This window comes from Corvus hawaiiensis, chromosome 3, assembly GCF_020740725.1.
Source record: "Corvus hawaiiensis isolate bCorHaw1 chromosome 3, bCorHaw1.pri.cur, whole genome shotgun sequence".
NCBI classification, from domain to species: Eukaryota; Metazoa; Chordata; class Aves; order Passeriformes; family Corvidae; genus Corvus; species Corvus hawaiiensis.
In genome coordinates, this window is record NC_063215.1 from 63526673 (window position 1) to 63552867 (window position 26195).

The 26195-nt window shown below is 39.4% G+C and overlaps 3 protein-coding genes across 7 annotated transcripts in view; 2 read left to right on the plus strand and 1 right to left on the minus strand.

Moving 5' to 3' along the window:
- TMEM181 (transmembrane protein 181) overlaps positions 1-8194 on the plus strand; it is a 36850-nt gene extending 28656 nt beyond the window's left edge. For all 3 annotated transcript variants that reach the window (XM_048297495.1, XM_048297497.1, XM_048297496.1), the window contains 4 exons: positions 544-626; positions 1739-1828; positions 3399-3465; positions 4362-8194. In XM_048297495.1, the coding sequence (XP_048153452.1) occupies positions 544-626; positions 1739-1828; positions 3399-3465; positions 4362-4440 (319 nt within the window). In that variant the 3' untranslated portion in view covers positions 4441-8194. The remainder of the gene's footprint in view (positions 1-543; positions 627-1738; positions 1829-3398; positions 3466-4361) is intronic.
- A 2904-nt stretch (positions 8195-11098) lies between these two features.
- On the minus strand, positions 11099-16339 carry DYNLT1 (dynein light chain Tctex-type 1). Its single transcript, XM_048299316.1, has 5 exons — positions 16233-16339; positions 13428-13469; positions 12126-12249; positions 11843-11920; positions 11099-11518 (listed from the first exon to the last, which is right to left on the minus strand). The coding sequence occupies exons 1-5, from the start codon at positions 16257-16259 to the stop codon at positions 11448-11450; spliced, it is 342 nt and encodes a 113-aa protein (XP_048155273.1). The 5' UTR covers positions 16260-16339; the 3' UTR covers positions 11099-11447.
- A 2184-nt stretch (positions 16340-18523) lies between these two features.
- SYTL3 (synaptotagmin like 3) overlaps positions 18524-26195 on the plus strand; it is a 33950-nt gene continuing 26278 nt past the window's right edge. For 2 of the 3 annotated variants that reach the window (XM_048297549.1, XM_048297550.1), the window contains exons 1-3: positions 18524-18945; positions 22704-23254; positions 24699-24914. In XM_048297549.1, the coding sequence (XP_048153506.1) occupies positions 23145-23254; positions 24699-24914 (326 nt within the window). In that variant the 5' untranslated portion in view covers positions 18524-18945; positions 22704-23144. The remainder of the gene's footprint in view (positions 18946-22703; positions 23255-24698; positions 24915-26195) is intronic. The other variant, XM_048297547.1, reaches the window with a different exon arrangement.

The following is a 26195-nucleotide window of genomic DNA, read 5'->3' on the forward strand; positions in this document are numbered from 1 at the left end:
TTTTCAGGGCTTTGAATACATTTTGTTGCTAATAAAATAGTCAGTGAAACTGAAGAATGCCTTTTGATATTACTGTGATGGCAAGCATTTCCTAATTTTTTAACCCTTCTTGAGGCTTTTTGAGCTAACTTTATATTATTTCGATTACCATGGCCGTGCACAAGATTTAGAAGTTTGCTTGGCAGAGCTCTTCTGGAGCTTTGTAGGCTTCACTTAGTCAAAGCAGAAGTTAAAAGTTAATTTCTTACATTACTGTTAATATCTGTTTTCCCCACACCAAGCTGTTATTTCAAATAGCTGTTGACTATTGGATTGTCTGTAGTGGATGAAATCTAAGGATTTCCTCTTTTCTCAGCTGAGTACTAACTTTTAATCACAAAAGAATCATTCTTAATTTAGACCTAGCAAAGCAAATGTATCTTAAAATAAATGATCAGCATATTAACATACTTATTCTCTCATACACTCTTCTATCAACCTACTGTTTCAATTTTGCAGCCTAAGGACACAGTACACCTATATGCTTTATTTTTTTCCCCACAGCATTGTTATACTGTACCTACGCTTTGGAGCACAAGTTCTACAGGACAACTTTGTTGCTGAGCTGTCAACTCATTATCAGAATTATATCCTTGTGTTGTGATACTGCTCAAGTGGGAATGTTAATCTGTTGTCATGCAGAAGGTACTTTAAAATGATGTACCTAGGACTGTGACCTTTGACTTCTAGATGGACTCTTGAAGTTGAGTCTGTTTTGTTTGAGATTTCCTGTCAGCATTTTGTAATGGCTCTTTGTAAAGGTTATAATCTAGAGAGTCTCAGTCTAGTGTGTTCACTATGGACACAATGCATCACAACTGGTTGTGATACTCTCCAAGAGGAATGAAGACTTAGATATGCATGCCTGGTGCAAATCTAACTAATTTTAATGAGATATTATGGCAAATTTGGCTGTATTTCCTGCCTTAGTTGTTTGCTCTATATTTACCAGTTGTCATGGAGCATACTAAAATATGAGAAATTAATAGTTTTGAAGCCACTGAAAATGCATTTGTGTATTGGTCCAAGTCTACATGTGATACAGGTCACAACAGATAATTTAAGTGCCTTGGGAGAGACTATTTCTGATGTCTGTTGACAACAGGATTATGACCTGTATTCCTGGCCATGAACCTTGAGATCCTAATTCATTCTACTTTCTGAGAGTGCTTGTGTGACTGCAGCTGTTCTGGCTACAGATCAGCTTAGGTATGAGTTGGGAGGTAGGAGAAAACAATATGTAAAACCTTTAGTATTTACCCAAAACAGTGGCAAGAAACCATCTTCAGAGTTCTATCCACCTGTAGATAGATATCCTTTCTCCTTCCTCCTTCATCACTGTGCTAAGGAAGAACTTTTTAAAAAATGAACCAAACTAAACCCACCTGAACACCCAACTTACTCTGCTTTCTTTCAGCATTGAAAGAAGAGCTATTTGATCATGCACTCCACTGCTCAAGAGCAGACTGTACTTGATGTTACTTGTGTTAAAGCTCTGTTTTCAGTGGGAGCTTTACCTTGAAATAGCTTGAGTAGATTAGCTGTCGCTGAATTTAAAACATGCAGTTTTGTTTAGCCATTCATGCTCTCAGTAAGGTAAACATTCTTTCCATTGAAACAGCCTGTGTATGGGTTGGGTCTTGTTTCCAAAGTTAATATGTATGGAACTATGCTGAGCAATATCCTTGACACTTACTACCAGCAGAATTCTTATCATTTTACGGTTTATTGAACTTTTATCTCTACACATTAGCCTTCGTGTATTCTCCCTCCAAGAATGCACTGTATGGTAAGTGAGAGTCATTGTCTGGCAAATGTGGGTGACAAGAGCTGCCATATTAGCAGATGCAGTGCAATGTCTTTGTATTTTGGTTGTCTCATTACTGTTCCGGTTTGCTTTGGGTTAACATAAGCAGAAGCTGCATTCACTGCTCCTGAGCAAATTAGTATTGGAAATATGAAGGAACACATAAAATGTAATCAACTGATTAGCCAGTATGATGTTTGCCTGTAATGCTTTGAGTCACCTTTGAAGTGACTCACAGAGATCCCTTAAGGAACAACATCACTTCATTTGTACTTCTTTCTAACAAAAGTTAATACATTGGCATGCTGGCAAACTGGACTCTGAAATCAGTAACGTGCTGTTGGAAAAGTAGGAGTGAAACTGATCTCTAATATGGGAAGAATTTTGGAGAACTTGCTGTGGGGTGGGCTGCACAGGGCCCATATAAAGGGAGATAAAGGATTGAGTGTCGCTTCTGGTTTTAGATTCCTATGTAGAGGATACAGTCTGACTTACATGATGATTATAAAGCATTTCCCTCTCTAACAGATAAAGATCTTTAAAATAAATATTTGTACTGAGTACATTCTCTGCTTTAAGCGTTCTGTTCAAAATACAGAACCATAGAAGAGCCCAGGTTGGAAGAGACCTGGAAAGATGCTGTGGCCCAGCCTTTCATGGGAAAGGAGGCTAGATGAGATTATCTAGCAGCCTGTCCAATCATATCTTGTATGCTGAGAGCCTGCAGGGGGAAGGCACTAAATAGTGGAGCTGGTCCTTTCTCTAAACTTATTAGAGTTGAGATGGACAGAATTGTTTCAGGAAAATGCTATTTTTCCATCCAGAATGGAAAAAGAACTGGCTGCATGCAGATAAAGTTGGAAACCGTCTGCTGGGTTACAGAAATACTTATTCATAGACAGCAGAAGGTAAAAGGCTGCCAGGAAAAAGATGCTATGGCAAATTGCTAGATTGGATTCTACTTGCATGTAACTATGAACTGCAGCTAAGCAGCATAGATTATGCAAGAAATAAAGGCCTTAAGCTAGAGGGAATTGTCATAAACAGCAATTGGAAAGTACATGTTTCTTTTCATCTCACCATAAAGGTACAAGTCCTTCCTTCATCTCTTACAAGGTTAGAAAATAACTGGATAATCACTGACTTGCAGTCAAGGGATTCCAACTTTGGTCTACTATATTTGTAGCTTAGAAATAACCAAGAAGGCTGTGCTTTTTAAATATATATGAAATTTCGATTAAGAATAATCAATTTATGTGCAGGTTGAAATATGACACAAGAAATTGCACAGGGGAGGAAATGAACTTATCCAACATGGAGAATATCTGTCTAAAAATGAGATAATTATGTTGTCTCCTTAACTCTTAAGAGCACTATAATTCTGTGGCTGAAGGGTAGAGAATTTAAAGGAGAGAATTCCTATTTGGATACAGTGTTGTTGAACTGTGGTTGTGACTGCCTTGGAAGTTGTTGTGTCTGTTGCTACAGTGTTGAGTTAGAACTACAGTCACATATTTAATGCACTAAATTAACCCATATTTGTATATTCCAGAATCACAGTTGAAAGACAATCCTGCTTTTTCTATGCTGAATGATTCAGATGATGATGTGATTTATGGGTAAGATTATAAAATACCTATGGAGAGTTACTTTTGGTGTGTTATTTTTGTAATACTCTTTGACATATTAATTAAGTGCAGGGTTTGTTAGTGAAAGTTTTCTGCCTAAAGAATAGAAATGTAGCCTTTTCTGAGACAGAAATACAATGAGAATGCATGTTTTTTCTTCTTTTTGGTTTCTGAAAGGGAGTGCCGTGGCACTAATACAGACAGGTAAGAAAGTATTATGATGCTGGTAGGTCATGGAGTGAAAGCAGCAAGAGCTGTGAAAGGAAAGGGCTTCCTTTTTACACTGGGAAGGACAGCAGGAGTCAGATGGAATTAGCAAAGAGGCAGCTCACATGTAAATGCTTCAGGGAAGGAGAGTGGTGCTTCTTAAGTCTCCAGCACTTACTGAGTTATGAATAATCGAGTCTAGCAAAACTTCCTTGATTTGTGTGCTTTTGTGTAATACGAGAATTATAGTAGCACTTGAAACCCATCCCAACCCAATGTCTCTGTGCTAGACAGTGAAACACACCCATGATGTTTTCACCTCTTACCAAAGATGCTGAAGTGACTGGAACAGTGAGGATGGGACCAACACTGCACTAACCTGAACAAGTCCATGCTGGGATAGCTTGCCTTTGGTTACTTAGATGAGTAGTGGTAGTGCCAGCTTGCTTCTGTGCAAATCCATGTGAAAAACGGCTTTCACTGGAATAACTTCTATTACACATTGTCCTCTGGAGAAAAATCGTATGTTGTTCATAGCTCCCATAAGGAAGAAAAACAGATACCAGCTTCTTACCCAAGTAACAATTTGATGCCTCAATGTAGTTTAGAACTTTACTGTTTATTTTCAACTTCTATCTGAACACCATGTTCAAAAGTTTCAACATGTGTCTGTTTCATAGGAGTGACTATGAAGAGATGCCCCTTCAGAACGGCCAAGCTATTAGAGCCAAATATAAAGAAGAGTCAGACAGTGATTGATTGAATAGTTTCAATTTAGACAGACTTGTTCATCTGGAATTCAGCCAATTCTGAAGTTTTCCTAGATGGACAACTTCCTTGGCTTCCTTACAGTCTGCTGTCATCCGAACACCAACTCCCAGGAAGGACATCCTGCTTCTGTTTCTGTTTACAAGGATAAAACTGAGAAAACAAATGCTGTAATGCTTGTGTTGAAAACTGAAGAAACCAAAATTTTTACATGTCTTAAAAAATGCCTGATAGCAGGATGTCTGTGGACTAAAATCTTCATCTATTTCCATTTAAAAGTCTCACAGAGTATATACTGAGTTTCAAATTGCTTCCTTGCTGCTTGGTTTTGGTTTTTTCTTTTTTTTTTTTTCTCTTTAGGGTGATGTACAGCATACTGCCATTCATCTGTGGTATTTGCATTAGCTGTTTTGTATACTGTCCACTGCGGTATGAAGTGCCTCATTTCCCTTTCAATTTTCTACCTTAACCTTTTGAGCTGGAGGCAGGGAATGAAGTGGTCTTTTTTTTTTTTTTTTTTTTAAATCAGTGCAAGAAGACACAAGCTTTCTATTCTTCCTTCAAATAAGTGATATAGATTTAAGGCCATTTTAAAAATACATTTCAGTAAGTTTACTGGATTTATAAGTGCAAGATATGGGCAAGTAGTCAACTTGTAGTGAGCCAAAAAAGTCTCAGTGGTGCGAAATTATTTGTACAATATATGTTTCATGACATGCTTTACTGCCACAGCAGAAGTGTCTCTACTGGTTTTTTTAAACAGCCCTTTCAAATGGAAGTATTTCAGCAACAACAAATCTCAGAAGGAAGCCAGTACTGGCTTCTTACTGGTCTTGTATGCTGGAGGAGATTGTTACTTGCAGAGAATAGAGTATGAAAGTTTTCTAAGGAATTACAATTTCAAATTTCCAAACATTTCATTTTTAGAGTTCTTTTTTCTACATGAATTTTCCCTTAAGTTATATTAATAGATAGTTACTCTCTACATGCTAGGAACAATTGTGGTTGCTCATGTATTGAACGTGCCTGAGAGTCAGCTTGTGAACTTGTTCTATGCACAGTTCAGCTTCTTTGTCATACCAGTCACCACCTGTATGATGGGAACTTTCACTAGCACATTTTGTGATTATCTGTATTCCAGCCTGTGCTGGAACAAAGTTATATGGGAATTAAGTATTCCTTGTACAATGCTGCTGCTTCTCCACTTAGAAGTTGTTTTTCTCCTACACCATTGTTCAGTTCTTTATTTAAGATATTTGTTTGTAACTACTTTTGTTTTCAGATACTTTTCTAAAAGTATCTCCTTTTTTCATGTATCTGTAACAGAGATTTACTCTGCCCTGTAAAATTTCTCTGCCCTGCTGCTGTAGAAGACTCTCAAAAGCACTGTTAATCTACTACAATATGGTGCTGGGTTGCACTAGGGAATTGTGCTCATCATTAAAGTAGTTTAAGCAGAATGGTGCAATGAAATCCTGCTAGACTTGCTGAATCATACTTGAGAAAAAGGAGATTCGTTGTGCTTTAATGCAACAATTGCTCTAGACTGTGCCCATTGCGATAACCTCTTGGTGGCTGTTCAAGATCATGAAGGGGAGACTTCACAAGGCAGCAACTCAGAGAGGACCAAAGGAGCTGCTTTATGTGGTTGTGCCCTTACTGTCGTAGAATAGTTCAGACTAAATCAGTGCTCTGATAAAGATGTGTCTTGAGACTCTGTGTGTGTGAGAGAGAGAGAAGGAAAACTTTCTAAAATTATGTAGAGCTGTGAAATTTTAGGAGAGTATCTGAAACCTTTTTGTGCCAGGGATCATTTCTTTGTTAGAAGCCAAAGCACTGTTGTATGGCTAAAGCAAGGACATTGCTGGGGAGGAAGAGAAGGTTTATCCCTTTAACTTCTTAATTGATATTACTTTAGAAGAACATACAGGAAAACATTAAAGAAGTATTTCAAGTTAGTAGTGATTTTCTTTCCAGTGAACTCTAGTAAAATGTATCTTCAGAACTTTTTACATTATTTTCATAGGGTATGGGAGATGTTCTGTATCCTAAAATTGTAGAGTCCATTCTCATTTTTACTATTCCTGAGATAACTCTCCCTATTTGAATGTGCAGAGTTAGACTTGGGAACCAACTTGGCACTGTTTACATAAGCCAAATCCTTTCAAGTTCCATTGCAGTAACAGTGCGTACAAGAAGTAGGTTTTCAAAAACTGATACTTACACGATTCTTATATACTCAGATATTTTTCCTCTGATATTGTTCAATTCTCTCCTAAATTGTTATGAAGAGATAAAATTTGACCATTGTGCAAAGTACACTTAGGTTTCTTATCACAGTCTGGTTGTTAACTGGTTGTTACGGTTAACTCTGAAACAGTGCTATGCTTTGGGATTTCATTGACTAAAAAGCTTATTTTTAATCTAACTTGGAGATTATTTTTTCTAAGCTGTTTTCAACCCATTTCTCTTGCTGTTTTGTTTGAATAAACTTCACTATGTAACTACATTTGAAGTGGAAATAGAAAAGCCAAGAATGGGAAATGTGTACTTAAAGTAAGTATCTTACTATGAAAATAGTGAGAAAATAACTTTCTGTGGTCATTTTTAGAGATTATATTTAAGCAAGGTTTGCCATGCAAAATAGCCTTCTATTTTGGAAGTGCTACAGTGTTATGGTAGCTTGGTTGAATCACTGTTGCATCAAATTCAATATACAGTAAGATGACAGAAGCAGTGAAGCAGGTGAGGAACTAGTTTTGCTAGCAAGACTCCTCTTATTTCCATGATTGAAAAGCAGAGACAGTATTTGAAGAATATTCCAATATGGATTGTAAACAGCTGAGGAGTAGGTGGCATAAATTCACTTCTGAGTAAAGTATTGAAGTCTAAGGGTCAAACAGAAGAAATCTGTTTAGGAAGCTAGCCTGGCTTTCCTTTTATTTCTGCTAAAGTAGTTATTTCCATCACTACTGCAACTGTACAGAACAAGACAAGTACACGAAAAGGCCCCACAGCATACAGTGATCCTGCTCTAAAGGAGACATCATACATCAAGTAACTGCAAGACTTCCATGTACACAATGATTGCAAGGGACTTTTAAGAAATCAGTAATTGAGCACAGGCCAGTCACAGCAACTACTTTCTGTAGTACTTGCTTTACAAACACAGTTGGTGTTGAAATTGATGGAAAACTTTCCTAGGACTGGCAAAGAGGAAGCCTAAGGCTTAACACCAGTGAGAAACAGCTAGTGCATTGGATCTGTGGTACCAGTACTGGGGAGAATGGTTCCAGCTAGGAAAGACTTTTGTTTTTCTCTGAGCCAAATGACAACAACATTTTATCCATAGTCACCTAATTTCCCCACCCATTTCCTTTTGCTTATGCCAGTAATAACTTCTGCATCACTGTAAAAATTTTTTTAGGAGTTTGTAAATATGTAAAATGAAAATATGGAAAAATTGTGTACCAAAATGGTATAAAAATGTGTAAGATAAATGCTCTGTTTAATGAGAAGCTGTAATAAAATGCTGCTTTGAGAAAGTGTGCATGAGGACATATTAAATATTCTGTGTATCTGTAAGTTGTGCTAATAAGAGCAAATTATCCATTTATGTTGTAAAACTTCATGCTAATGTGGAATATGAAGGAAAACTGAGTATTTTACTTCAAGGAAGTTTCTTGGAACACTTTATGTGCATAATCATTGTTAAATATGTTCATAATAAAGTTTTATATCTTTATATTGTATCCTAGGTTTATTTTCCTTCTACTGAATTTTACTTTCCTTCTCATAAACTGTTTTCATGACTTACACATATATTTTCAGTTTACATGCATTTTCTTAAGCATATTTAAATTTGGTTAATTGCATAAGGATGGGATCCAAGAGGCTGTGTCATCACAGATGTTTTATATTGTTTGTTGGGGGATTTTTTTATTACCCTGCCTGGACTTCAGGGTGGAAGGACAGGTTGCTAAGTTTCCTAAATACACCAGCCAGGTTACATAAGGGACCTGGCATTTTCAAATGGCTCAGTGGCTTTGCAAAGCCTGCTGTGGCCATGCTGGCAGTGAGAATTCTCCTGGTGCATGTTAGTGCCAGTAATAAAAGGTTTAGAGATGGTGAAGATGCTGATGCCATTCATCAACTTCTTACAACTCTGTCTTCCAAAAGTCTGCTCATAGCTGGTAGACTGCAGAAGTAATGAGCACATCACTTGCTCTTTGGGGTGACACCATTTCTTGTATAAACTTGAGGACTTGAGACTGAAATCTCTGTGCTGAATAAAATGGCCACAAACTTCTGTGCACAAATGGATATGCACCTTACTCCTGGCTGGACTAGCAGATAGGGTAGTACTCATTTAGCAGCAGCAGTTAATCCTGGAGCCATTCCCTTAGGTTTTAGTTAACACAGGTCAGACTCCTCTGTGGCCATGACAGTAAATGGCTTCCCCCTTCCTCCTCCTCCCCTGCAGACTGGGGCTGCCATGCCCCCCATTTCTATAGCTGTAATCATGTGAAGAGCCATGGCAATAAGCGGGAGACAAGAAAGACTGACTTTATAATTACCTTGAATGCTCCAGCCCACAATTCGTGGGGGTTTTTTTTAAGGCCAATTAATTACCTAGAACAAGGACTCTGCCAGCTCTTCACCCAAATGCTTTACTTTGGCACTGAGATGAGCTGGCCATCAGCCTCTGGAAGAAGTAATTAAAACTAAGGTGTTTGAAGGTAATGAAAATTTTAAATTGGTTCAGTAGAACACTGAAACAGTAATATACAATTGCTATGCAATTTTAAAGAAAAGCACTATTTTAATCATGGGAGGGGGACACCAACACCCAAAAATCCACAACCTCTAAACCCCTTTCTGTAGTCCTAAAACTTACATTGGAAGTACTGGTTATTGCTCACATGAAACCATCTATAAAACTGTAGCTACCTTTCTGCAACTCCACTGTTTTAATGCAACAGGGGCTTCTCCTGCCATGCAGCCTTTACACTGACAAGCATCTCAAACATTTGGGGTTTTTTTTTTTTTTTGCAGCTCATATAGGCATCAACAAACAGCAAAGAATCAAGGGATTTGCTATTATTAACATGAACAAAGGACAAGGAATGTCTGAATGGCTTGACCAAGAAGCAAACCACTCAAAGTGCACAAAACTGTTTCTTTTAAATGTAAATAAATAGCTCAGTAGGTACTACACTGCCAGCATCATTCTGGTATGATGGAAAGGAGATAAAGTATCTAAACATCCAGCTGAAGAATTTCCTTAGCGACTCAAGAGAGCAAAGATTTATTCTTTTCATGACAAGTTTCTCTCTGACCCTGATGACTGTTTTAGGTATGTTATTCAATCTGGTTTTAAAATTTTATTTTTACAGGTGTTGGATCATTTCTGACTGAAGACTGAACCCATACTAAAGCTCTCTCCTACAGCAATGTAGGTATGTGCTCCTCAGGCTAAGGTATATAGCCTGTAGTGCTCACGAGGACATATGTGAGAAGAATGAAGTGGCTTGTCATGAAGGAAATGTGTTTACAGAGCTGTTTGGAAACTGGAATGTCAGCAGAAATACAGAATCCTTACAGCTCTATTAGAAGTCTCAAATCTACCAAGCCCAAAGCTGCTGGTGCATACACCTGTTTTGCCCTCCTGGCAGCAGACATGGATAGGGAGGAAGAGGGTCCAAGCCTTGCCTAGCACAGGGCTTTCCACAGTCTGACTACACTGGGCAGAGTTATCACAGAGCACATAACACTGTGACAAACAAGTCCTCTCCTGTCATTTGAATTTGCAGTATTACATCTTCCCAGCTCGTGGAATCGTATTGCTGTATTAGCAATCATCTCTCTCTTAAACAGCTCTAGCTGAGAGCCAGATTCTGAAAACATTAGACAGGGCTTCCTACAAAGAAGCAAATCACAGATTGCTCAGACTGACTCCAGCCCAGGGATGCTCTCCCACATGGGTTTGTAATTCTTTCATTAGCAGTGAGCTACTGCTTGCAGAAGCAGCACAGCCATTTGCAGAGGTTTTCTGAAATTCATAGCATGCTCCCCTTTCTTTAATTAGCTGACAAAATAGTACCCAAGCCTATGCTGAAAACTTGTTTTACTTGTTATTCTTCTGCAACTTTACACTAGAAGACAAGAGACTTACTCATATTTAGTCACATCACCTCAAGGTGGTATTTTCCCTTTCAGAAAGGATCATGTTTCATCAACTGCCAGAACTCATCACCTTCACCCATCAGCAAAATTAACACGGACTGTAGCAAGTAAGTTCAAGACCTACTTAACACATGTAAGTGGCTGCAGAAGTGAATGATTACCCAGGTGTAGCTTGCTGAGCACTTCCAGAATGTGAAAAATTTATTATCTTTGTTAAATGAAAATAGTTATCATTTTATGCCCTAAATACCACACAAAAAGATTAATCAGGTCCCAAAAATGCAGCCAAGTTGCTTTTTGATAAACATAATGTAATTTTCTTGCAACTTTGTAGTGACTTTGGCAAAATTATGGAAGCGCTTTGTTTTCCGGTATGCACCTCGACTATCTTGAAGAGAACTGAAAAACTGAAACTTTTTCCCCAATGACAGAAGATTTACGTTTAAATGAATCACACCAACGGTTATGAATTTCAATAATTTAATGGTAACCAAAAGTACAAAGTGTGAAAGTCAGTGTCTCATTTATTTTGGTCTTAGAAAAGAAATCTAGAGAAAGTGTTTACACTGCAGCAGATTTCAGTATTAGCACCTTGAAGAGAAGTTCTGAAGTAATAGAAAAGTATAGCAAACACTGGGATGGTACTAGGTACAAACATAAAACATGTAACAGCATATTTTCAAATTTCTACCTTTGAAGAAAAGTTATTTTAAAAATGCATTAAAAACAAGTTGTTCCGGTATTCACAGTTTGAGTGGAGATGGAATCAAGTGCAGGAATAGAAAAGAGAAGAATGAATGATTTCAAGGCAATTATAATGCAAGTCCAAAGGCACTGACAATACAGTACATGGTCTTATTCTCCCATCTCACAGTGCAGGTTCCTGCAAATACAAAAAAGGGCTTCAGAAACAGAAGGAAGTTACAGTGATTAGATGCATGCCCCTATATGCATTTTTATACTTGCTTCCTTTAAGAATCTTAAGAATGAAGCTTTCAGAACAGTCAAGCATTTCATATATAGCCCAGTTAGCATCACAGCCAGATAATACCAAAATATACCAAAAATACCAAATACAAAAAAATACCAAACAGTATGCTATTACTCCAAAACTACAGCACTTGGGGGAAATAAAAGTATGCTGCCTAGTGTTAAAGAGACTGGCATTAAGCTGCAAGTTGGAAAATCCAAGAGTTGTGTTTCTTACCATCACTGGAGTTGTCCCAGAAGCAAGAGCTTGCTGTATGTAGCCCAGCACCATTCTTTTGCATAATCACACAAGTCACTGTTAGTCAGTAGAGAAACTTTGATTAATTTCTCGCTAACATTAACATTTAGCTCCATTTTTGCTCAGCTTAGCACACACACACAAATATGAATGCTTGTGAGCAGTTGACAGACAAGGTTCTTCCTAAGATCCTCCCCCACCCCCCACCTATCAGTGCAGTTGACTGTCCCAGCTTTCACAGAGAAGGGGAAGCTGAGCTCACCGATGTACTTGAAGGGCTTCCCCAGCTTTGTGAGCTGGCTCAGGGTTTGTTCCACCACGCTTGTTGTCCACTGGTTCACTTTGCTGTGCTGGTAGGCATTGCCACCGATAGCACCCTCTATGGCCTGGGGGGGACAAACAGGTAAAGGAGCTGCGCTGCTGTCAACTGCAAGGCACCCATTAACCCTCTTCAACATGGACCCCATACCATAGAAAAATCCTAAATACTGCTGGTCCACACTGGCTGTGGGAAGTGTTTTCAATTATTAAAAACATGCAGGTCAGAGTCTGAGCCGGGCATAGGGGAAATCACCACAGATCCCATGCTCTGTTCATTTTGTGATATTTAGATTATTTGTAATGTCATACAGCCAGAGTTATGAAAAGGGTCCTGCATTTAAACAGTCCTGAAGAGAATTTAAAAAGGCACAATAGTACAATAGCTCATTCACACATATTCTTCTACAGAAATGAAATTCAGATTTTTGAGCAGAATTTGTTTTGGGAAACAAACCCCCAGATTAAAACAAAAGACCCATGTAGTGCTGGTTACTAACAGAGCAGAAGCCTCCAGCCAAATAATCCATTTTACTTATGAGGATAGTTTCCCCCTTAAGATAGCAATAAAAGTATGTTAAAGCTACATGTTCTTCATTGGTACATTTTTTCATCACAGAAATTATTTAAAAAATAACCACAAAATTATTTCGAATTCGGAAGAAACAGGAGCATGTATTAAGGCATGTGTATTCAATTTACAGAGTCTGACCAAAACAGTTACTTTGCAACAAGAAAAAGATTGCACTAGTTTACAAGAGGAATTCCAAATCCCACTGGAAATTTTCTAGACAGAAAATTCAAGTTTCTTAGCAACAAGAGTAGTTCAATCATTCCAAACAAACAAGAACTCACTTTGGAGAAAGGCATCTTGAAAGAACACAGTAACATGCATATGCAGTCTATAAAACACTCCTGTATTTTACTACAATACAAAATCTATTTCTATGGGGCTTAACATAAAATATCCCCCTAGAAATTCTAATAGGGATGCACTGCAACCAGAGAGGGGTGTATGAAATTACTTTAAATATGTCTTGGATTTGCAATATAAATCGCAGCTAAAGCTTGGTATCATTTCCACTGAAGTCCACACACTGGTTAAATCAACATTTAGCTGTACTTTGAGAGCAACCTATCTAGAAATCTTTTACGTATCAGTTATCATATTTTACTGAATGCCTTTTAGTACACAGCAGACAACATTTGAAATTTCACATCAACAAAGGGAAAATGTTTAAATTACCTCTTTAATGATGCTACTGACTTCATCAACAACAAAGGCAGTCTACAAAAGAAAAAGCAGAATTTTAAATAATCAGTGGACACATTCTTCTGTTTATGATCTTCAAGCTCTGTTAAGAATATGCAGTCAAAATTTAATTTATGCTTGTCAGATTTCTGGCAAGTCAGAAGATACCAAGTCTGCCTTCATTTGCATATATACGTACTCTGGCTCCTTCTGCCCAGTCAAGTTAACCTTCTTAGAAATACAACAGAAAGTAAGAGATGAACTAGTATTAGCTGGCCTTTTGAGTCAAGAAAGCTTCCCAATTTTAACTTGGAAGCATTAATAACATGTATAGAACTTGTGTACATATATATTCCCCTTTCCCAACAAGCACTAATGTCCGCACATCACAGTGGGCTCACGGAGATAACCTCAGCTTGCAGTTAAATGGAACCGACATCTCCAGGGCATCGATGTGGACAAAATATCAATTCAGAGCTGAAGGAAAAACTGTCGTGACAATCTCAGCTGGGGATAAGAATAAAGCTGCCCCTTGGAAATCAAAGGGGAAATGTAGCTAGCTGACCTTCAGCCTTCAGGGAACAGAGATTAAGCACATGGAATCAAGAGAGAGAATGCCCCAACATTCACTAATACCAAAACTACCACCCATTTACATGTACCGTTAGTAGTTTACATTTTCTTGTTTTATTTCCTCTGCTCCTGCTGCCTCCCATGTCAGGGGGTTAGAACAAGCTGCTCCCACTGCTGGGGTGGCCACTCAGGGCCAGGGAGCACTGACAGGGGGAGCCCCATGAGGTACAGCAGCGAGTCACACACCACCCTGTCGCTGCTGGTATCTCACAGTCTCTCACCTCACAAACTAGGACAGAAGAGCACGTAAAGGCAAACTGATTAATTTCAAAAGACCAAATAAGAATGCAAGAATGAACCTAACCAGGTGTATGTTGACTGGGTTTTCACTGAGAGGTCAGTCAGCTTCCCCAGCTGACAAAAATGAACAATAGCATAATTCATGTGAGCAGGTGGGATGCAGTTACACCTGCTCAGGAGAACTTCCAACATCACATTCATAAACCTTTGGCCAGAAGGTCAACAGTCTAGCCAGCTTCAGTGACATGTGACATTCAGAAAAATGAGAGCAACTGATCATTCTCTGTGACAGAAGAAACAGCACACCCTGGGAGACATACTGGGCAATTCCTTTTCTATGCCTATTTGGAGGCACCAACCTGCTTGCAAAACTCAACATTTTTAAAAGCTTTTATGTGCTGTGGCAAATTGCCTTTTACTTTCACCTTCTTGACTTTAATTTTAACATGCTTCACTTATTTTCATGGTACTACATTTTACAGGCGCATACATTTTAAGGTGCACCCATGTATTTAACAAAATAAGGGCTACAGTTACCAAAAAACACTCTCCCACAGAGCTTAAGTTAAGAATATGCATTCCAGACATGCTATGCTGACAGACATGAAGACTGCTGTCAAGCAAGAAGATAAACTGCATACAGTTTTATTCTCCATGAAGTCTGCTCAGAAATGCTTTTGAGTGAGTACAAACATGGTTCACACCAAAGTAAAATGACTTAAAGTCAACCCAGGTTCTCAAAGGTATTTCGATATCTAATTTGTACTGAAACAATAAAGAGATTTGAGAATTTGCTTCTAGGGCTGCTGTTACTTTTCAACCTTCTTCCTTTTTTGGAATGACAAAAATGAACACAAATTCCTGATATCCAGATTTGGGATATATGTGCTGTAACTGAACTATGAAATAATACAACACTACCCGTTTTATCATTATGTCATCTTTTAATAAGATGGCATAAAAACTTTTTTTGGGGGGAAAAATAGTCGGTTACTCTACAGTTTCCCTGTGGTACCTCTCTGGCACAAAGCAAGCAGACAATGTTTCCAACACCTTGTTTAAAATCCCAGGCAACAAATGCCAACTGCAGAGCAATACTACAGTCTTTAGTAATTCTGAAGACGTTTTTGAAAACAGCTGTAAAAATTATGTTCGAGCATGTTAATTGCGTATTTAAAAAAAAAAAAATTGTCTGTGGCCCTAACACAGGCCAGGCCCGGCCATCAGGACGAGGCTTTTGGAACAGGACAAGCCTGACACACCTTCGCCCCTCTCGCTGCTTCGCTATTGTCTCACCCAGTCACATCGCGGCTGTGCAACAGTGTCACAGCTCACAGACACTGTCCCTCTGCAAAAGCAGCACTGGCTGCTTCCTCCTTAGCGGGGGGACATCAGGGGGTCATTCGGCACCATAACTGATTGAGACCCTTGATTTATCGCACTCCGTATCTTGTGAATGGGGTGTGACGCCCCATCAGTGCGCCAGCAGCACGGCGACCAGAGGCTTGGACTCCTCTTTCCGCACAGAAACAGCCTGCTCGACTCTTCCCCTGACCTCAGCGGCACCGGCCACCCTCCCACCACGGCGCTCGGCTCCTCCGGCGGGGGCAGCCCGAAGCCACGACACCCCTCACGCCTTTCCCCCAAGGGACCTGCAGCAGCAGGGGTAGAAGCCAGGGTCGAGGAGCCCAGGGAACACCCGGACAAGGGGCCAGCTCCCGGAGGGCGGTAGAACAAAGGCTGGGTCCGTCTCCCGCCGGTGCCCCGGACGCACGGCTCCACCCTGGGGGAGGGCCACAGGGATGGCGGCGGGGGACGCCGAGGGGTGGGGTCCGAGGCGGACGGGCACCGCCTGAGACCCTCCGCCGGCCCTGAACGGAGACGCCAGGCGGGAAGCTGTGCTCCCCCTGTCCCCCGTCCCGTTACCTCCTCTCCCGTCTGGAACTCGTCCATGTTCCCGGCAGAGCCGCTCGCGCCGCCACCGACCCCCAGCACCGCCCCCGCGACGCTGAGCCCCTCGCCGGCTGCCGCCCGCACTGCGCCTGCGCCTCAGCGCCAGCGCCCGCCTGGGCTGGGCTGGGCCCGGCGGCCTCCAAGATGGCGCGGTTCCCGTAGCGACAGCGGCCCCGAGGCGGGCGGGAGATGGCGCTGCGTGGTGGTGTAAAACATCCCAAAGCCTGTGGCTGAGAGAGGCAGGGGTGCTTGTCACGGCTGTGCTTTTCATACGGATAGCTTGGCATTCGGGTTCAGCTACCCAAGAGGTCCTTCCCTGCTTCCCAAGGAGGGAAGGAGAATCTGCATCTTGTTTCTGGAAATAGCTTGAAAAGAAGGCCTGTCTATGTCACAAACAGAAAATCATGGAAAAAACTCTCCCTGTCTTTTCATTGCATTTCCCCCCACCTCAGCCGGAGGGAAGTGACAAGGCAGGTTTGGTGGGCATCTGGCATCCAGATAGGGTCAACCCACCACAGAAGAATACCTGAATTCTTACAGTTCTAAGCAGATCACATGATTTTTAGCAGACATAGTAAGAACCAGGAGAATGAAATTAAAGGTCACACTTGTCACAGTTCCTGGATGTCGTGTGTGTGCAGTGTTTACAGATTGTCCAAATCACTGATGCTACCAGCCCCTGAGAGCTGCTCTAGGCAGTCAAAGATGCTGTTCAGACTCAGAGGGGCTTGGATGAACTGCCGAAAGAGTCTGGATGGAGGAAGAAATAACTTACTGAGGACACGTGCAAAGGGCTATATGGAGACAGAAATAAGTAGCTCTACAAGTGCAGGACCAGCTCACTTGGTAGCTGTTCCATAGACACATAGAGTAGGGAGGTGTTTAGGTAGAATTTAATCTCAATTTATCGTATGGTGCTGTTAAAAAAAAAGACAAAAAAAAAGACAGAGAACCTGGAAGCAGTATTCCTATTGCCCTCTCTGCAGTAAGGCTGCACAAGGAATACCGTGTCCAGTTTTGGGCATTGTATTTCAAGAAAGTTGAGGGAGTTACAGCTCCAGGGCTTGAGGGTGCTGACTGATAAGGTTTGATGTTGTCTCCAGTCTGCTGTCAGGCTCTGCCTCCTGTTTCTCCTGCAAAAGGAGACCCTGACCAATCACCTCACTTTGGGGCTCTGCAGGCGCCCTGCGGGCAGCAGCAGCTCCGCTCACCCCAGAGGGATACGGTGGGTCTGTGGCTGGATGCTGAGCACATCCTCAGCCCCATTCCAAGTCTTGTGTTTGCTGCTTCCAGAAAGCAGAGACAATAGGTAAGGGCTATGGGAAGACTGACAAGTGGTACTTGTTTGAACAAAAGCATAAATGGCTTTTATAACCATATATTTGGTTATATTCTTAGCATGTATAAAATACCTCAGCAGTTTTTCACGTCCAGGGATGAGAGGGAAAAATACAAGTTACATATGTGGCAATTAAGTGTTTGATTGAATATTAGGGGGAAGCTGATAGTAGGGCTAATGTTCCTCAGCCTGGATTTGGGATACAACTCATCTGTCACTGTGGGTATTTATAATCCTCAGGTTATTTCTGGCCTCTTTGTCAGTTAAAGTTTTGCCTGAAATTGAGGCCCAGATTATCCAAACATGGTGCATAGCTGCATAGCCCTGTACCCCACTAGCAGTTGCTTCCTCTTCCATGATGCAGCTGAAGAAGGTGATTAAACTTGACATACACAGGTGGAAATGTTTGAACCTATTTAGCTTAATGAGGTTATAAAATGCAGACTCTTAAACTTTGCCATGTGAGTAGAATTGCTGTGCTTTGTTTAATTTTACTAGAAATCATTAATCTTAAAACACCTGAAACAGTTAAGAAGGGCTTCTGTGTTATATGCACAGTTCGGTAGAGCCAGGAATAAGAAGGGGATTGAACTGTAAGAATAGCCTCTTTTTTTTCCCCCCAGATTTTGAAATAATTGGGATGTGATTTTGAACTTTATTACCCACACTCAATTCTGTAGTAGGCTGACTTAGGATATCCAATCTGAATAATGTTTTAATTTTCAATTGTTATGTGAGATCAGATTTCCAGTTGTGAGGTAAAATAACCTCTTCCTTGCAGATGCATAAAACCAGAATTCTGTTGAATTTTTATCTGTACTAATTGCTTTATCATGCAGACCTCAGTAGAAAACTGTTCTGTTTCCAGGAAAGAACTGTTTATGATACAAACCAAGGTTTCTGTGCAAGTCCTGGAGATATTGAGGTTAGAAGCATTTTCACATTTATGGTGTCAGAAAAAGAAACTATGCAGAACTCAAAGCCACTTCTCTTCCTGTGTGTGGCTTGAAGACTGAGCATATTTTGCTATATTAGTCAGCTTTTTTAGTCTCCTGTGCTGAGTCTCCTTTTAATGTTAGAAAAACAAATATCTTTGCTTGTTGCTGGTAACAAAACCAGAGACCTGGCAAAAGCTGTTGTAACACTAGAGCTCTTTGTTAAGTGTATTTGCTTTCAGCTGCCTTGGGGTGCTCCTCTGATCAGTGGTATCGGTGCCCAAAGGAAGGAAAGGGGGTGGAGAACAGCCACCAGTTTTCTTTAAGGAGAGGTAGTTAAATAATTAGAGTGCTACTCATCTTTTATAAGCAGTTTGCTTCCTGGTGTCTCTCTCTGATGGCTGCTGAAGAGGTAAGGATGTCATTTTACTCTATTCTGTATGACATAGCATAGGGGGATGCATTTTTATTTACAAGCATGGTGTTTTTCAAACTGAAAAATATTTAATGGAAAAATGGTACCTGGAACTTAATTGTTTGTGTTGACCTTAGTTGTTTGGTTTTATTTTTACTCTGAATTCTGGGGTGGGATGTTATTAATATCACAGACTTAATTTTGGTAAACCGTTCTCAAAGAACTTAAATAATTTTCACGTGCATATGCAGGGATGTGAAAGTTAAACTGCTGCAGCCAGGTAGTACAAAATAACACTTGTAATTTTCTTAACTAAGAATGAATTTATGTGATTGGTCTCAGCAGAATAGAAAATAGCCACAAATTGCAATAGCTTTTGAGACTGGTTTTACTCTGAACTTCCTTAATCTGTTCCTCGCTACTGATGCATTGCATCCATCTCCTGGGTTAATGGATGAGTGAATCCAATTATCTCAAGTAAATGAAGACTGTGACTTTAGAAGATCTGTTAATTTATAATTATTTGTCATTATTTTGCTAATGCTTAAGGATCTGAAAGGATTTTAATAATACATTACAGGTAAAATTGCTTTGAGGAAAAGCTTGCTAAGCCAGGATTTTTAAGTTTAAAAACTTAAAAAAGAAACTGTTTTTGCAAACTTAATCTAGTGTTAGGTAGGCCTTTTGCTTGATCTTCAGTAATATAACTACATACTATTTTATCCTGACAGAAAAAACCCATGGATTTTTGAGGTTGCACTCTGTTCATGCACGAATCCCTCTCCTAAGGCATAGGCACACTGGTCATCCCTGCTCCCTTATAATGGCTTTGGGATTTCTTATGATATTTTCAAGAAGTTACTGATCCATCTGCAAGGTGCCTGACACTGCATTACTTTAAATACAAAATGTAATAATAAATAATGATAAATATATAATTTAAAATAATGCTTGAACAGAATATTTTTTGTGAACTTTGTGCTGAAAAGGAAAGAGTGTTGTGGTATTTACTAAAGAGCTTGTTGCTACTTTTGTTTTTACATAGAAGATGCTCAGCTTTGAGGTTAGCTGACTGTGTAGAACAGCTTGCTAGCTGGATTCAGTGGGTGACCATGAAAGGAGGGCATCTCTGAAGCTTTATGAAGTTGTTTTCCTGTCTAAGAAGGTCATTACTGAAAACACTTCTTTATTACTGCAAAAAGACTACTCTAGTGCGGACAGCTTTAGTGTAAGAGAAAAGTTCTTATTTCACAACGGTAGAGAGCTTTTCAGTCCAGTTTGAACACCTCTGTGAAATGATTACAAGTTCAAGTTTGTTGTGGGGCCAAGGATTATCTCCCATTTTGGGAGTTGTAATACTTTTATAGTACATTATTTATTCTTACAGCTACTTCATCATTAAGCTAGATTTTGAGTTTTCTTTGGTTATGCAAGAAATACCGACAGAACCCGATGATTGTCAGAGTTGAAATCTTCATGAATGTTAAAAAAACAGCTGTAGGAGTGTTCAGGTGCAATATTGCTACAGTTGCTGGCTGTGTGGTGTATTTTAAGCTTTACTGTCTGCAGTGTATGATCATCTTGCTCAGTGATGAGAGAGCCATGAGTGGCTTTCCCCCTCTCTGCATAGTGCAGATCCTGTAGGATAGAGGGCCCCCGGCACTTTACTCTGCAGTAAGTTTGTTCTGTTGTTTAGTAGCAGGAGATGATCCATCCTTTCCGTCCTTGTCCCAGTTGGCACTCTACTGTTGGCACTAGATTCAGTGCTTATGATTTATCACCCAGAATAGGGCATGAAGTGTAGCTAGTTTGAAGTGTCATCTGAAACCCATTTGCCCAAACAGGCCTGATGTATGGAAATCTTTGTGCTCTTCTGTGAAGACAAGAGGTAATCCTTTTTTAAAGAATTTGAAGGAGACATCAAATAGCAATTCTTTCTGTGCTTGCTTAACTGCAGGTGTTGCTCTTTGTAACTGTTTTACTGTGGCACATTCTTAATAGCTCTGTAAGACATTCATGTATTTTCTATAAGATCACCAGAGCAGTTTTATTGGATCCACTTAGTATTGACTGTCATGCACTTGCTAGATTTTACCAATGCTTTAGTGGGATTTTCTGATGGTGTTTGAGATATGCCAAAATCTTAGGAGTTTATGGCAAATGTGCCTTGCCCTGTAGTGGATGTTTTGGTATCCTGTGTAGGGCAGAGTGGTCAGAGTTTGTGCTGACTCCTCTTTAGATTATGTTGACTTAAATGGAGTTGATGGCTTTAAACATGCTCATCAATCCCAGCAGGTATTCATAAGGTAAAAGATGAAAGCAGATGAAGGATCCAGAAGCCTTTGAAAATGACATATTGTGTTAAAAAAAATTGCTCAGGCTTTTTATGTTTCAAATGAGTAATTTCCTGTGAAACTGCAGTTGGTAAGGAAATAAAATATGATTATGCCTATCTCTGTCTCTTTTGTTTCCACAGGAAACCAATCTTTTTTTTTTTTTTCTTGAACACAAGCTTCTGTGAAATGCTTTGTCCTTTTGGTATCTGTTGAAGGGTTTCACAAAAACCCTCCCATACACAAATGGAATGCAACCTGTTTATGTATACATACTATCATCCTCTGCTTTTTCTGGGGGAAAATTAAGTAACTTAATTGGGGTAAGCTGCATGTAAAGTAATTCCCTGCACTGACAAAAGTACAGTGTCACTATATGTCTGAAGTTTTAGTGGGTTATTTTGGTGGTTTAGGTTTTTGTTTGTTTTAAATTTAAAACTTAGTATTTGAAAATAATGATCCGGCAATGCAGATGGTTGATCAGATTCTCAGCTGACGTCCATCAGTGAAGCATCAGGAACTGCTCTGGGAAAGCTTTACCCTTCTGTCCTAGTGTCTACACCTGCCTAGGGCCTGACCATGTGTATCTACTTCAGATAAAGTTTGAAACACTTAACTGGTTTCCATATACGCACCGTTAATATTGGTATACCATAAGTGGAATTGTATTACAGTTCTAGTAATATGCACTAAACATGAGACCGTAATGTTGAAAATTAATGTGGTGTGTAAGCTGGTTTAAGTGAACAATCTTCTTTCTCGACTTTGCTGCAAAGCATATTAAAATTATTTTATATTTTAGTGGGGGTTTTGCAAAAGTGAAGGTCACAGAATATATCCAAACTACAGTCGTGGTTCTGTTTTAATTTTAGACTTCTCATATATTAGTATGTTAGTTTTATCAGTTTGGGACCAAAATTGTTAGTGGACTCAGTTGGAAATAATATATATATCTTAACTTTTTAGTGTTTCTGTGTATTAGCAAAGATAATAGCATTATTTGGTGTCAAACTGTTTATCTGGACTTAACAGACACAGGTAATTGATGGAAGTGACTCAGAGGTCTTTTTTCCCCCTCTTAGTCTTGTGATGTCTTGTCTTTTCAATAAAATGAGATTAGAAAGGGACATTTTTTCTCCAAAATTTTGTCTCAAGCAATATGACAGTCGTGGGGTCTGTAGGCCTGTGTTCAAAACTAACTTAAGCTTTTTTATTGGTTGTTTTATGTTGACTGTATGAAAAATGTGAAGGTATGTGCCTGAGTGCAAATGGACAATATGGTGAGCCTCCCTGGAGAACAGGACTATCTTAAAACCTCTCCTGTGTCTGAATTACTGCATGAAAGGTTTGAGTGTAACAAAATATATCCTTCACATTATATGCAATGTCTTGGAGAGATAATGTATTTTTTTTTTTCCTTAGGTCCAGAAATCCGATGTCTACAAGACCAAATAAAGAAACCCAAACCATTTCTGCCACTGCTTACTCCATCTCTTGACAAATTGTCCCTCCATCTGGTGCCAGTTCAAGCCCTATCTGGGACACTGCTGCAAGCTCTCATCTCTTTTGGGGCAACTTTCAGTGGAGAAAAGAAAAGGAAGTTAAAAGACATGTGAAAAAGTCAAGACTGCTGTGACGTGGATAACTGTTCATATTCCCTGGGTAGCAGAGACACTTAAATGATGATCTGTGCAAAGACAGACAAAGTTATTTTTCTTGTCAATGGTATGACACAGTGAAACACATCAACAATCAAGTAAGAGCACAGGCATTTAGGAAACACCCAGACCATCATTCTGGATGTAGTGGAACCCGTAGGACAGGAGTCTTATGAAACAAGTGAAATAGTGGAATTTGGCAAAAATGGCCTGTGAATTTAATCTGAACTTCCTTAAGGAATTGGAACGAGAGGCTGTTCTGGAAGTCCTATACCGTGACCAGATGGTGAGAAAAACAGAGGAGGAAAGAATAAGGTATCTGCTGTTCCCCTATTCCTGTTTTCTGTTCTTTTTTTCTTTTTTTTTTTTTTTTTTTTTTTTCTTCTCAATTACTCTTCTTCCATTTTGTTGTCCTTCTAAATGTACTCCCCTTTTGACTTCTTGTTAGCTAATGCCTTTGTATTCTCTGGGAAATCTAAGGTTATCCAGAGCCTCCTGACTTTGCCATTCTATTGACTCTACACTAAAGATCAGCAAATCCTGTTCACTGAATAATCTACTTGGTGAATTTTACTTCCAGCCTTCACAGAAAGTTCAGTTGTTGGCTGTATTTTTTCTCTTAAAGCTTTATGGCATTCTCATAATGTTCCTATGTATGCATATGTATAGTCTTGGTAACATGGAACATGTTCAGATCTTTGGCTGGCTTGTTTAGCTTACATTGTTCCAAGACAGGAGTTAAGAATCATTGGATACTTGTTCATTGTGCTAAATCCATCACTGTCCCTTCTCACACACAGCAGGTGGCAAGCACACAGTGCTGCCTTGGAGGTTGTTACTTGTGTCAATAGGTGTCGTTGATTAGGAAAGGATTTTATTTACTAATTTCACACTGTGCAAGTATCTCAGCTAGGGAGGATAAAGGATAATTCTCCAGCACTTTATTTGATTTATATCTTGGCTAGGACAAGGATTTCCTAGTACCTTGTTTCCTGCTTTGTGATATTGCATCCCCCTGGAAAACTAGGTATTGGTGTGGATAAGATACACATTTTTAAATCCCTTAAATGTGGAAACTTAAACTTTGTCTACATCAAACATTTACATAAGTATTACGGGACATATTAAATGAAAATAATAATAATTATTTGTAGGGTTATATAGAAAGTCTGAATTGTTTAGAAAATCCCTTTCAACTGGTGATGATGTTACTAACAATTAAAACCACAGATCTTGATTATTGGTACATGCACTGGAAGCAAAGTTAATGACAAGGAGAGGTGTTGATATTTTTGGCTGGTGTGCTTTTTTGTTTTGGTTTGGTTTTTTAGCTTTCAGTGGATGCATTTGTTATGATTATTTTTTTAGTTGGTGGAATATTTAGTTCTTGGATAAATATGATAAAAAAAACATCAAATGGAAGGGAGCACTGTTTAGTCTCAGTTTTTGTAAGTGAATGCATAATCACTTACATAAAATGATTTCAGCACCCTGCCCTGAGTGGGCCTGAAATGAACAAAACCCCATTTATACTTGACTCTTTCTCTGTTAGTATGCACAGTTCTGGTCACACACACAGAGTCACTGCAAAAATGCTGTATGTGGATGTTTTCAAACAGTGCTCAACAGAGGTCACACTTGAGGGCATATCTCCCACTCAAAATGGTATTGCACAACCAGGGTATTATTAACTTGTGCTTTACATGAGGATTTTGTCCTATGTAATTTTTTTCTTTTCCTTTCTTACCCGTGGGATTAGGAAAATGAAACTGCAGCTGCAGCAACTTCGGTGGAAGGGGGCAAAAAATGCAAGGCATGAATACCAGGAGAGATCTTGTGCTCGCTGTCAGAAGTCACTGGGGGTGTTGATGAACAGAGGCGCAGTGTGCAATGGATGCAGTCATCGGGTGTGCTCGGAATGCCGTGTCTGCCTGACCCCCTGCCTTTGGAAATGCACCATTTGTTACGCTCATGGGTAAGGAATTTTGCTGGTTTACACCAGTCATCCAATGGATGCCCACTGGTTTCGTGTATCCGTTGCTTAAACAGTTAATGAAACAAAGCCACTGGTGTAATGAAAATGTTGGCTGAAGTCCTGGTAGTGATGAAATGGTTGAGAACTTCGTGTGATACTTCACGTAGTCGGTATTTCCCTTCCTGTGTTTAGCAAAATGAATCCTCAGGGTAGGCCAGAGGTACTGTGAGTGTGATGAAGGTGAGAACAGCGAAGCATAGAAACAGTCGTGAGTTTCTGAGCCACACAGAGAACTCCTTCCCCTGACTCAATGTTGAACCAGTGCGTCCTCACAACCTGCTGAAGGCGCTGTGCTTTGATGTAGTATAGCCAATTTCTTGACAATTTCCTAATCATTATTTTCTGCCTATTACCACAGGAATGAGAAACCAGGATCAATGAATAATTTTAAGTCATGCTTTATAAAATTTTAGAAAGCAAAACTAATTAATAACATTGCTAAGATTTATTCAAATATGGTCAAAAATCCAAATTTGTTTACTTTGAGTTAGTTGGTTTTTTTTACACTGTATCACATTTTTGTATTTCAGGATACAGGAAACAATCTCTCTTTTACTGTACTGGTACTTTTTTTAATATCAAAATATTCCTTCGTGGTCCATTCTATTCATTACAATCTTTCTAAGCAAAAATGGTTTAGGTATACTTCCACATTTGATAAAAATAATACATAGGCAAAGAATGAGAGTTTTGGAAATTATTCAAAAGCTCTGCTGTATTATATATATCCCTGTAGAAGGGGTGAGGATTTGGATGAAAATTTATTTTATGCCAGTACAAGATGAATCCACCACTCTACTCCCTCTGCAGGTGCAAAAATGATATTAAAATAAAGGGAAATATAAGGCAAAGTATTGGTCTCAAACAAATTTGTACTAGTTTGAAGTAATTTTTTATAGTTTGTAAGAGAGTTATAAACTATCCCCAACAAGATATTTTCTGAATCTTCAGTTTGTTTAGCAACTAATATGCAAAATAGGTAGATCAGCTCTACTTATACTTGATACAAAACAGTTACTAGACTTTGGTGCATGTGTTTTGCTGTGTTTCAAACTATATGCATTAAACTGAAAATTCAGAAGTTAACTTTCCATATCCTTCTCTAGGTAACCCTCTCCACTTCTTGGTTTAAATTAGTTTCCAGTTATTTGGTGGCCACAGTGGAAATACCCTATTGAGAGTGGTTGGTTGTTAAGCTGCTTTGTGTAGTGCTGCACACCT

Excerpts from the sequence above, each read along its gene's own strand:
- DYNLT1 (XM_048299316.1), bottom strand. The coding sequence starts at position 16,259 with ATGGACGAGTTCCAGACGGGAGAGGAG. Across the intron at positions 11,921-12,125 it reads GAAGCCCTTCAAGTACATCG|TGACTTGTGTGATTATGCAA; the intron begins GTGAGCTCAGCT and ends ACTGACTAACAG. Across the intron at positions 11,519-11,842 it reads CTGGGACAACTCCAGTGATG|GAACCTGCACTGTGAGATGG; the intron begins GTAAGAAACACA and ends TTGTATTTGCAG.